This window comes from Macaca fascicularis, chromosome 7 (assembly GCF_037993035.2).
Source record: "Macaca fascicularis isolate 582-1 chromosome 7, T2T-MFA8v1.1".
NCBI lineage: Eukaryota > Metazoa > Chordata > Mammalia > Primates > Cercopithecidae > Macaca > Macaca fascicularis.
Genome location: NC_088381.1, coordinates 136,761,889 through 136,774,721, shown reverse-complemented (window position 1 = coordinate 136,774,721; position 12,833 = coordinate 136,761,889). Strand labels below are relative to the sequence as shown.

The window sequence follows — 12,833 nt, the reverse complement described above, 5'->3', positions numbered from 1 at the left end:
CAGAAGAGAGACTCCTCCTGCCCTTGCTGGCTCCCACCCCTACCCTGACCTCCAGCGGCCTCTGGGACTCCGCTGGGGATGTCAGAGGCCTTGGTCCTGGGTTCCCATCCCAGCTCTGGGTCAGGCCGGGTTTTAGTGGGCTGCCCCTTCCCAGTGCCCTGGGGCTTGCGGGCGGTCCCAAGGCGTGGGAGCATGTTCTTGGGTGCTGCCCACCACCCCTGCCTGCTTCATGGCTCTCTAGGCACCTGGGGGGAAGTCCCTGGGGAAACTGGGGGGCTGGGTCACTTCTGGGGGAGCTTCTCACCCTTGTGGCTCATCACACCCCACTCTGGTCCTGCTTCTTGGAGCAGGGCTGTGTGTGCTGGGGGGAGGGCACCCCCTGGAGCCTCGTTGGTGTGTCTAACCGTGTGCACTTTTATTTCCCCTCCTCCCCCGCCCCCACCCTCCCTCCGCATGCCTGTCCCTGTGTCTCCCCACACACGCCACCCTCCCCCGGGGCATGCCCCCCTCACGGCTCCACCTCCCTGACACCGCATGGCTCGCTGCCTGGCGCACCGCGGCCCCAGGATCACTCCGGCACACTGGGTCCCGAGGAGTTCAAAGCCTGCCTCATCAGCTTGGGTTATGATATTGGCAACGACCCCCAGGTACTCGCCTCCTGCATGGAGCACGCTCAGGGGTGGCGTCTGGGGCGAGAAATAATGCGTTTTTCCTTTTTCTCTTCTCTCTGTCTGGATCTCCTGTCCCCCTCCTATGGGCCATGGGGCTCGTCCTCTCCTGCTGTTTCTGTCTGCCCTGTCACTGGTCCACCCTCTGCCCTCTGCTGTCTTTTGTGGCAACCTGCTGGGTGCCCACTGTCTTCCATCCTCACCGCTCTTCATCCCATGGGTGGATTTTTGCATCTCCCTGCTCTGTCTTCCTCCTGTCTTTGGACATTGCCACCCATGTGTGTTCGCATCTTCTCCTCCTATGTTCCTTTCCCCGTCCTGATCCCCCAAACCATAAACCTCATCCCCGCTCTGGCCATCTGTTTCTGTCTTCCTGGCCCCGGGCCGGCCCTTCCTCTTCCTGCCTTCCCGACCCTCCTTGTGTCTTGGTACCACTGCCCCCCACAGAAGAAGACAGGCATGATGGACACGGATGATTTCCGCGCCTGCCTGATCTCCATGGGTTACAACATGGTAACGTAAACCCCACCCTCTGTCTGCCCTGGTGAGGAGGCAGCCAGCTGGCGGGAGCGGCCAAGTCCCAGGAGTGGCAGGCTGGAGGCCCTCAGGCTAGGGATTGCCCTCCCTGGAGGAGCCACAAGGCCCATGTCCTTGGGGAAGATGGCTCCCTGAAAGCCGGCCCGGCCACCGGCCTGTGTGTATCCAGGAGCCCTGGCCTCCTCGTCTCAGTCTCTGTGCTACTTCATCTTCTGGTACTTCCTCACTCCCACTGTGGACAGCTGGGCTGACCCTGAGACTGGCAGGAAGGACTGGTGGTGTGGGACATCCCAGGTTGGGGGTTGGCCTGCGTCACCTCACATGGAGCATGGAAATTGAGACCTTCCACCTCTGTCCTGGCGGTGGCTCTGGTCGGGCCTGCTGCCCCTCTGGATTGTCCCAGGCCGTTCCCCACTCCCCAACCTTCCTATTCTGTCCCCCCTCACACAGACATTCTGAGCAGGGCAGTCAGGTGGCTCCTGGGCCATGGTGCCAAGTGAAGAGCTCACAAGCTGCCCAGTGCAGGGCATGGGCATGGGGCTAGGAGCAGTGAACCTGGGAGTAAATCCCAGCCCTGCCATCATTAGCGTGTAGCCTCAGGTGAAGTGGGGGAACCCTACAGGACTGTTGCAAGGGTTAAATGAAGGAATTTAAGTCTGTGCATGTATCTGGCACATAGAAAATACAGTGTGGTGGGGAGAGAACAGATTCTAGAACCAGACTGCCTGAGTTCAAATCCCAGTTCTGCTGCTTCCTGGCTGTGTGACCCTGGGCAAGTCACTTAGCCTGTCTGGGCTTCAGATTTCTCATCTGTACAATGAAGATAATAAAATACCTACCTTTATGGTTGTTGTGAGGATTAAATGAATTGAAATAAAGCTTTTAGGTTAATACTTGGCATATAAGATATGCTGCATAGGTGTCAGCCATTGTTAATCGTTGTGATCACTGTAGTTATTATCAATATGATTATTTGCTGTAAGAGGAACCCAGGCATCTGCAGGGCATGGGAAACCCTGAGCTGGGTCTCTCCTCTTGGGTGTTATGTCCCCATCATACCCTTAGGACAACCCAGGTTAGGTCAGGGGGATGTGCCCTCCTCTTCCAGCCACAGGCTGATCTGAGCCCCCAGGGTCTTCAGTCCCTATGAGATATTCTCAGCAGGCCATGGGCTGACAGGCCTGGGGTTGGCTGTTTCCTGCAGGGAGAAGCAGAATTTGCCCGCATCATGAGCATTGTGGACCCCAACCGCCTGGGGGTAGTGACATTCCAGGCCTTCATTGACTTCATGTCCCGTGAGACAGCCGATACAGATACAGCAGACCAAGTCATGGCTTCCTTCAAGATCCTGGCTGGGGACAAGGTGGGTGTTCTATGGCATGGGCATTGTGCTGGGGTGGCAGGCACTGGCTGGACTGTGATCTAGAGGGGTGAGAGCTGGAACCGCCCCTTCTTCCAGGGTCCTTTGGCCTCTCCTTGTTTGCCACTTCTACCCATTTCTGTAATGCCTTGGGCTCATGTCAGGACACATGATTAGTATAAGTGACCCTCCCAGGATCACTGCTTGCCAGTGAGGGACTCCATAGCTGGGATGAAATGACGGGTGGCCGAGGGGAGTAGAGTGGTGTGGATGTGTGATTGGACTCTTGGAGTCCATCTGACAACCCCTGGGACTTCACCCTTGGTATCATCCTGTGCATTGGCACGGACTATAGTGGGAGCAGGAAGAGGGACTGTGGGACACAAGAAGGAAGCACGTCTCTCGTGTTTTCTACCTTGAGCAGTGATCCACTCTGGGTTTCCCAGTCTCCCAAGTACCCTGCAACAGTCCACCTGGCAGTGGAGGGATGCAGGGGATTGTCTCCATGGATGCCAGAGGCTCAGTCCAAGTCTCCACTGTTCTGAGATGGTCATTGGTAGACCTGGATGTCACTCAGAACCACAGCCATCTCCAGCCCAGGGACCTGAGGGGATCTATAGAAGCCACAGATCCCTCAAATATTATAGAAAAGACTCACAGAGCAGCCAGAAGAAATGGTGGGGGTGGGATGTGGGCCTAGGGTCTGTGTTCTGTTCTGTAAAGTCACAGTAAATCCTTATGCCATCCTTCCTTCAAAACTGAAAAGATTCAGGCCAGGCATGATGGCTCATGCCTGTAATTCCAGCCCTTTGGGAGGCCGAGGTGGGTGGATCACCTGAGGTCAGGAGTTCAAGACCAGCCTGGCCAACATGGCAAAACCCCATCTCTACTAAAAATACAAAAAATTAGCCGAGTGTGGTGGCATGCACCTGTCATTCCAACTACTCGGGAGGCTGAGACCTGAGAATTGCTTGAACCTGGGAGGCGGAGGTTGCGGTGAGCTGAGATCGCACCACTGCACTCCAGTTTGGGTGACAGAGTGAGACTCCATCTTAAACGGAAAATATTCAGTTACCAAAAGCAAAAGCCAGTAGGGAGGGAGTATAATTTCTGAAATGTCTGTCTACAAGGGAATAAAGGCTGAACCTACAAAGAAGTCCCTAAAGGTCTGATTTAAGTACAAGAACAACCTTATTTGCATCATAGCACCTTGGAGCTGGAAGGATCCTCAAAACATTTAGTTTTAGTTGCTAATTTTGTAGAAGAGGAAAACTGGGGCCGAGATAGGGGCCTCGTCTCCCAACTTTGGGATTGACAGTGGCAGCTCCACCCTCCCTCAAACTGGTTCCCAGGGCGCTCTGGCAGAGGTAGGGCATGGTGCAGGGGGACTACCTTGTGGGTCAGAGCCCCCAAATGAACTCTCCTGGATCTTGAAGCTCCTAAAAGACACAGCTTTCAAATAGACCTAGCATGGGCAAAACCTGGGAGAAGGCAGATACCCAGGCTGGAGCTGCTTGGATGGGGCAAGGCCCACCTTTCTGCAAAGGAGCTTAAGATAGCCTGACCATATTTGGGAAGCAATGATGCCCAAACGTGGATGGTGTTCTTAATCTGCTGGAGGGCTCATTAAAATTAGACTCTCTGTCCAAAGCCTCCAGAGAGCTCAGCTGAGTACGTGTGGGGTCCCCCCAGAAACCTATACGCTCCACCAGAGTATCTGCGGATACTGCTCCAGCACGCAATTATTGCAGACTAGTGTGATTCAGAAGATGGTTATAGGTCTAATTGGCACATGGAATTAGATTGGAAAGTGGCTTAAAAAGTAGGTACTGAAGTGGAAAACCTGAGACAGTTTTAAAAATACATGTGTATGCGGTATGTACATGTGTGGATATTTATGTCCATACATCCTCTAGTTCCAGGAGGGAGGCATAATGCAAACGGCACGCGCTGCCTTCACGCGGCCAGGCTTTGCGGCTGTGTTGGGCCACCCCGCTTTACGGCTGCTGGACTTTGCGGCCGCCCTGACCACTCTCTCCCCGCAGAACTACATTACCGTGGACGAGCTGCGCCGCGAGCTGCCGCCTGACCAGGCCGAGTACTGCATCGCGCGGATGGCCCCCTACACCGGCCCCGACTCCGTGCCAGGTGCTCTGGACTACATGTCCTTCTCCACGGCACTGTACGGCGAGAGTGACCTCTAATCCACCCTGCCCGGCCGCCCTCGTCCCGTGCGCCGTGCCCTGCCTTGCACCTCCGCCGTCGCCCATCTCCTGCCTAGGTTCGGTTTCAGCTCCCAGCCTCCACCGGGGCGAGCTGGGGCCCACGTGGCATCGAGCCTCCCTGCCCGCGAAGTGACAGTTTACAAAATTATTTTCTGCAAAAAAGAAAAAAAAAAGTTACGTTAAAAACCAAAAAACTACATATTTTATTATAGAAAAAGTATTTTTTTCTCCACCAAATGGAAAAAAAGAGGAAAGATTAACTATTTGCACCGAAATGTCTTGTTTTGTTGTGACATAGGAAAATAACCAAGCACAAAGTTATCTTCCATCCTTTTTACTGATTTTTTTTTCTTCTATCTGTTCCATCTGCTGTATTCATTTCTTCAATCTCATGTCCACTTTGGTGTGGGAGTCGGGGTAGGGGGTACTCTTGTCAAAAGGCACATTGGTGCATGTGTGTTTGCTAGCTCACTTGTCCATGAAAATATTTTATGATATTAAAGAAAATCTTTTGAAATGGCTGTTTTTTAAGGAAGAGAATTTATGTGGCTTCTCATTTTTAAATCCCCAGAGGTGTGACTAGTCTCTTTATCAGCACACACTTAAAAAATTTTAATATTGTCTATAAAAAATAGGACAAACTTGGAGAATATGGACAACTTTGATATTGCTTGGCAAGAACGGTATTAAAACAACCACACTCCTATGACAGCTCTTTGCCTGCTCCTTGCTTGATGTTTTCTGGAAGTGTGTGTGGGGTCAAGGATGGCGTGGGGCACCTGTATCTACCCCTAATGTTTTTGACCCTGCTGTGTTCAATCGTCTTACACTTCAGTTTCTTCATTTTAAAAAGGAAAAGGTAATTTCTCCAGTCTCCTATGAGTTGGACAGAAAGTCATGGATGCGACTTCTTGATGATAAGCCCCACCTTCATTTTTCCACGGCATCAAACAGCTCTGTGACATCTGCATTCCCCCCACTCGTTTTATTTTTGCTGCAGGGAACAGCTTGAGTTGTCTCTTAAGAGTCATCTCATCCCTTGCTATTCAAGATGACCCACAGATGGCAGCTGTTCGGCATCACCTGGGAGCTCATTGGAAATACAGAATCTCAGGCCCCATCCCTGAATGCCGAATACTGTGTGTACTGCTCTAGTTTCTCCAGAGTAAAAGACAGTCTTTATAGGACGCCGTCTGCTCTGGCACCAGGGCCCCTTAGCCCATGCCTTTTATCTGACCTTTGTTTTGCAACCCGTTACATCACTTGCCCCTGGGCATCCTTTGAATTTCATCCTTGGCCAATTCTCATTGTACCCTGTTCCAGCTTGCTTTAAATGATCGGGTGGATGAAATTCTCCCCATTGACAACTGACAGGTAGCAATTAATTGTTCATGCGTCAGTGTGATGAACTCATTACATCTCTTTCCTGCCTATGTGGATGTGTAGCTCTTACATTTTTATCTACCTCTGACTTTTTTGTAGGGACTTTGTTGATAGCCTCATGAAGGCCCATCTCTCCTCTCTCTGGCCTGTCCATTCCTTAACAAAACCCTAATGACCGTTCTGGTACCAAATCTGTGGCAGGAGTGTGACCTAGCTTCTACCCACCTCTTCCATCACTGGACCAGCTCATAGTTTGTCCCTTGGACATGAGGTTAGTGCCCAACAAGTGTAGTCATTTGGTGAAGTAAGTTACTAGAAGAGAGAACAGATTCAATTTCCTGATGTGGTGAGGAGAGGCTGAAGCCTCTGCCAGTTCCTTGGCCTATGCCAGGCTCTCTGGTACTTCTGCAGGTGGCATGAGCTGTGTGAAGCGCCTCTGAATTTAAGGCTCCAAAGTTCTCCGACAAAAACAAGACTTTAGACGAGGGTCTGCATTATGGGCGCCAAGGGAAAAAATACAACCTCAACATCAGTGCCTGTCAATGGAGGCAGATGTGAGCTCAAATCTGCCTGCCACCGGCCAGTTGGATTACCTTGGGCAAGTGACCTCCTTAAATGGGGCCAATAATGTTGCTTTCCTTCTCTCTCTGGCACACACTAGGCATGTAATAAGTGGCAATGGGTATTGTCCCTAGAGTTGTATTAAAAAACTGCTGTAGCAGGGCATGGTGGTGCATGTCCATAGTACTAGCTACTTGGGAGGCTGAGGTGAGGATCGCTTGAGCCCAGGAGTTTTGAGTCCAGCCTGAACAACATAACAAGACCCTGTCTGTAAAAGGGGGGAAAAAGTCAGCTGTACTTTGTTATGCTGTTTAAAATATTCTTAAAGAAAAAGGCCTGATTACGGAAAAATACCATTAAGGGAAGCCGTCCTTCAGTCTCTGTGCTCTGTAGTAGGCTGAGTAATGGTCCCCCAAGATGTCCATGTCCTAGTCCCTGGGACCCATGATTGTTAATTTATATGACAAATAAGACTTTGCAGATGTGATTAAGAATCTTGAGGTGGGGAGATTGTTCTGGATTATCTGGGTGGGTGCTCAGGGAGCAGGCGTGTCAGCATCAGAGGAAATGTGACAACAGAAGCAGGGGTTGGAGTGATGTGAGGCCACAAGCCAATGAATGTGGACAGCCTCTAGAAGCTAGAAAAGCCAGGGAAACAGATTCTCCCTGAGAGCCTCCAGATAGAATGCAGGTCTACAGACCCATTTTGGGTCTCTGTTCTCCAGAACTGTGAGATAATATGGTGGTATTGTTTTAAGCCACTTCATTTGTGATAATTTGTTACAGCAACCATAGGAAGCTAATATGTGCTCCATCGTTCATGCCCTGGGGAGCTGGCTGCCTTCCTGATGTCAGTGACCCGTGGCATAGGCATGACCTGCTGGAGAAACTGCCCTAGGTTCAAAGGCCTGAGTGTGCAACACTGGCCCTTGGGAGACTGCCTTAGCTGCTGGACTTGACTTCCTGAGCCCTAAAAGTGCCATCCATGGAGAGGGCAGAAGGAAGCTTCCAAGCTTTGAGAGCCCCAAAAGGCCAGAATAGCTGGGCCCAGCAGGAGATGGGTGGGCTGCTTAGCTCAACTGGTTAGTGGCAAAGGGCTAAGGCTGACAGCTGTGGGCTTAATCCAAGAATGGGGCAAGTCACCTCACTTGGAGGTCTCTAAGGTCACAGGCTGCCCCTCCCTCAGTGCTCCCTACAGATGAGGCCAGGCTTAGGGGGACAGAACATAGGTAACTGGGCAGTAGCTGGACCTGAGCTTTACAGGACACTCAAACACTGCCTTATAGGATCCTCATCTGAGCAGTAGCTCTAGAAGTTGCTTTGTGAGTTGTTTTGTGATCATCATGGCTTTCACAGCCCCAAAAGGGGTGGAGAAGCTGCTATCTGAAATGCAGTTGAGACCTGAGCAAGCACAGCGAAGGTGGTGACATTTGTCAGCGACATGGGCCAACTAGCCAGCTTAAAGACACAGGGGAAATTATTGTAAGGCTTCCTGTTGTCTCAGATGCAGGAGCCAGAGGGCAGTCCAGCTCCAGGTAGGCACCAGCCACAGAACTGGAAAGCCCTTGGGAGGCTGAGGTCCTGCCTTCTCTCTAGCTTTTCTTGGCCCCTCTGTGTGTCAGCCTCCCTCCTCTCCCTGCAGTCCAGCTTTGGGTGCACACCTCCCCATGGTGGCAGAGGCCAATTCCGCAGTGCCTAGTGTTGACATTTTCTTAATACAAGAGACTAGTTCCAATTCCAAATGTCCAGGACGCACTTGGCCCAGACTGACCTGGTCTGATAAAATGATGCCTGTCAGTGGCTGAAGCTGGGGCCATTGCTCATGGGCTAGATTGGGTATCACCTTTAGGATAACCCAAAAGGTAGTCTCATAAGAACTGTCTCAATTCATCAATTTTCACATTGTAGCATCTCTGATATTGAGATACAGCATACAATCGATCTCACTTTAGGATTAATGGTGTCTTACAATTGCTGTTGGCCAGACAGCAGTCATGACTTAGTGTCATTGCCTGCCTATTTGAGACAGGAATGTGAGTCCTGTCTGTTGTCTCAAAAACTTCCATTAATCTTATCTCCCGGTAAGATCAAGCTCCAGTATCAACACTTGCATAGTGGGTCCCCAGAAAGAAAATGCTGGTGATCATGGTGTAGTACTGGCTTAAGAAATGCTAGCCAGGGTGCAATGGCTTACACCTATAATCCCAGCACTTTGGCAGGCTGAGGTGGGCAGGTGTTTCAAGCCTAGAAGCTCAAGACCAGCCTGGGCAACATGGTGAAACCCCATCTCTACTAAAAATACAAAATTACCTGGGTGTGGTGGTGCGTGCCTGTAATCCCAGCTACTTGGGTGGCTGAGGCAGGAGAATCACTTGAACCTGGGAGATGGAGGTTGCAGTGAGCCGAGATCATCCTGAAGGAAGGAAGGGAGGAAGGGAAGGAGGGAGGGGAGAGAGAAAAAGAAAAAGAAATGCTGCATTTTCAGTTCTATTGATGGCACAGCAGGCAATGGTGTGTTGACAGGCACTTAAAGACTCTGAGCCGGGTGCAGTGGCTCACGCCTGTAATCTCAGCACTTTGGGAGGCTGAGGCGGGCGAATCATGAGGTCAGGAGTTTGAGACCAGCCTGACCACATAGTGAAACCCTGTTTTTTTGTATTTGTAAAAATACACAAAATTAGCTGGGTGTGGTGGCGGGTGCCTATAATCCCAGCTACTTGGGAGGCTGAGGCAGGAGAATTGCTTGAACCCGGGAGGCAGAGATTGCAGTGAGCCGAGATCGCGCCACTACACTCCAGCCTGGGCGATAGAGTGAGACTTCATCTTAAAACAAAACAAAACAAAAAAACAAAAAAAAAAAAACACTGACAAGGGATTCAGAAGAGAGTTTTAGCAAATTTGCTTTCCTCATATTGTACATGATACATGTCTAAAAAAGTCTGAGCTCTTTCAATAAGTATATAATAATGTAAACATATATGAGTACGTAAAGAACATAATAAAATTCTAAAGAAAGCATTGTGTTAATGGTTTAATTGGTTACATTTTATAGCTCATAAAATAATGGAGCATCTATAAATCTGATCATATCTTAGTTGAGTATACTATGGCCTATGGGCCCTATTGCCTGTCAAATCCCCCAAATCTGGATTCTATTTTTGATGGAAGAGGAAAAGAAAGATCCATCCTAAACTTAATCCAAAGGCAATGGAAGGGATGTCTGGAGGGCCTGGGCGGGTCAGCTTCGGAATGGAAGAGGTCTGTGAGAAGTTAACCTGGCGATACCGATTCAAAGAGCCTGCCGAGTGAAGCCCCCTGAAATGGGGAGAATAAGAATCTTAGAGGTTGTTCAGTAGAAGTCTTGGAGTGCATTTTCAGTAGTTAAGGGAAAAAAAAAATGACTACTCTTAAAAGTTTAAAAACCAAAGTCACCCTTACTTCATCCCCAAACTGAGGAGCAGGAGATGGAATGGACACTGAGGAGCCTAAATCTGTTGAAGTTCCCTCTGGGGTCCAATCCAGAAGGCATCATAGCCTTTGGGGTCCATGGAAGAAAGCAGTTCCATCACAGAGAGCCCACGAGTTCAGCCAGGGAAAATGCTCACTGAAAAGCAGTAGAAGTGGAAGCTGTAAGAATATTAGGTCCCGCCGGGTGGGGTGGCTCACACCTGCAATCCCAGCACTTTGGTGAGGCCGAGGCGGGCGGATCACCTGAGGTTGGGAGTTTGAGACCAGCCTGACGAACATGGAGAAACCCAGTCTCTACTAAAAATACAAAATTAGCTGGGCGTGGTGGTGGGCACCTGTAATCCCAGCTACTTGGGAGGTTGAGGCAGGGGAATTGCTTGAACCTGGGAGGCAGCGGTTGCAGAGATCCGAGATCATGCCACTGCACTCCAGCCTGGGCAACAAGAGCGCAACTCTGTCTCAAAAAAAAAAAGAATATTAGGTCACAAAGTTGCTATAACTCATGATAGCTCCAACAAAAATACAATAACTCATGATAGCTCCAACAAAATTATGATGTCTTTGGGATATCATAAAGGAGAATTCCTTGGTCAGTCAGAGAGAGTTATAGAACCTAATAAGGAACTCTCAGAGTAAAGAATGTATTAATTAGAGACTGGGCATGGTGGCTCACGCCTGTAACCCCGGCACTTTGGGAGGCCAAGGCGGGCGGATCACAAGGTCAGGAGTTCGAGACCAGCCTGGCCAACATGGTGAAACTCCGTCTCTACTAAAATACAAAAAATAGCTGGGCATGGTGGTGTGCGCCTGTAGTCCCAGCTAATGGGGAGGCTGAGGCAGAAGAATCACTTGAACCCAGGAGGCGGAGGTTGCAGTGAGTCGAGATCATGCCATTACACTCCAGCGTAGGCAACAGAGCGAGACTCCATCAAAAAAAAAAAAAAAAAAAAAAGGAAAAGCTCAAGAATTATGAAAGAAGGTTACTACAGGACAAAGAAGGTCTTTGAAACCAGCTCCGTATGCAGACGGAGGTAAGTCATGAGCTTAAAAAGTTGCTGGTGGCTTCTGTTGTGGATGATCTTCAGTATCACTTTGAATGTCTAGCCTGTGAGAAAAAATCAGCTTATTTTAGAAAATGAAGCCCTAGGTTGAAACACAGCTCAGCTTTCCAAACAGTTAGAATGTATGTTGTTAATACAGTGTGATGTATGGCGAAGTAAATTCCTTGCAAGCAGAGTAATGGCAGATGAGTTAACTAACTCAAGAGCATCAAGAGCAGTTTTGTTTTTCTGTTTTTTGAGATGGAGTCTCGCTTTGTTGCCCAGGCTGGAGTGCAGTGGTGCAATCTTGGCTCACTGCAACCTCTGCCTCCCGGGTTCAAGTGATTCTTGTGCCTCAGCCTCCCAAGTAGCTGGGATTACAGGCACCCATCACCACGCCTGGCTAATTTTTGTATTTTTAGTAGAGTTGGGGTTTTGCCATGTTGGCCAGGCTGGTCCTGAACTCCTGGCCTCAAGAGATCCTCCTGCTTCAGCCTCCCAAAGTACTGGGATGACAGGCATGAACCACCATGCCCCACCTCAAAAGCAATTTCACAGCGTCAAAAACGTGATGCACGTGGTTCCATACAGGATCTCCTAAGTGAACAGCAACAGTTTCATCAGGAAATGATAGCTACCCAGAAATTACTGGAGGAGCTCTTAATCTCTTTGCAGTAGGGAAGAGGGCAACCTTACTCTCCTAGCATACAACCCCACAGCACAGCAGAGCTGGCATTAACAAATCACAAGTTGGCAAAAGCAGTAAATTCTCATCTTCTGGGAAATGTTGGCATTAACAATCAAAAAAAGATTCCATCGACAGTTGAATTCTGCAGCACCCCAGTGGAGAAAATGGCTGAAATGGTTCTACAAATTTTAGCTCCAACTACCTAAGCAGAGAGCTCGCCTGATAATCCATGTTTTGAGTTTTCACTGACCACCTTACTTGCTACAAAGAAAAATTTTGGATGATTTCATCCCTATGCTAGATATGAAAATACAGCTTTCAATTGTTGCGATCACTGCCAGGGAGAACTTTCTGCCCTTTAACAGTCAATATATTGGAGGCATGCTACAGGTATTTGCTTATTATCCAAGAGTCATTATTATTTGGGAGCTGGGGTTCTTACAATGCTAGAAGTAATAGCACTTCCTATTTACAAAATGTATATACCCAAAGATGTTTTATGTACTAGACTCCAGATTACTCCTTCTTAATTAATATCTCAGCATAATAAAAGAATGAAACTGTATTTAAAATTTAAATACAGTTGCATTTTTCTCTTTGAGCTTATACAATGTTTTAGAAACAGTCTACTTTTTATAAATATCAAGTTGGATATTCTTGTGTGTTAAACTGTATTTAATATTTAAAATAGAGAATACTTTCCAAGCAATACATGATGCTTTTCCTAAAGGACTCTAAAAGAAAAAGGTTCTATAACTTTCTTTTAAGCACTAAATTATTATTTATCTTACTGGATAGTTTATATGAACAGTGTTCATGTAGGTACACTAAAGCAAGGGTAGGCAAACTACAACCATGAGTCAAATATGGCCATACCCATTCATTCACTGTTGTCTAGGTTGT

General features: G+C 48.8%; 1 protein-coding gene and 1 pseudogene across 8 annotated transcripts in view; both read left to right on the top strand.

Moving 5' to 3' along the window:
- The window catches only part of ACTN1 (actinin alpha 1), a 108,050-nt gene extending 102,549 nt beyond the window's left edge, over positions 1–5,501 (top strand). For 2 of the 8 annotated variants that reach the window (XM_005561587.5, XM_073997606.1), the window contains exons 19-22: positions 567–647; positions 1,116–1,181; positions 2,410–2,568; positions 4,611–5,501. In XM_005561587.5, coding sequence (XP_005561644.1) covers positions 567–647; positions 1,116–1,181; positions 2,410–2,568; positions 4,611–4,769 — 465 coding nt within the window. In that variant the 3' untranslated portion in view covers positions 4,770–5,501. Of the gene's footprint in view, positions 1–566; positions 1,191–2,409; positions 2,569–4,610 lie in introns of those variants that run through there. The other 6 variants (XM_005561589.5, XM_073997608.1, XM_045396607.3 and 3 more) reach the window with 3 other exon arrangements.
- Positions 5,502–10,012: 4,511 nt separating this feature from the next.
- LOC107130284 (golgin-45-like) lies at positions 10,013–12,412 on the top strand (annotated as a pseudogene).
- Positions 12,413–12,833: the final 421 nt, after the last annotated feature.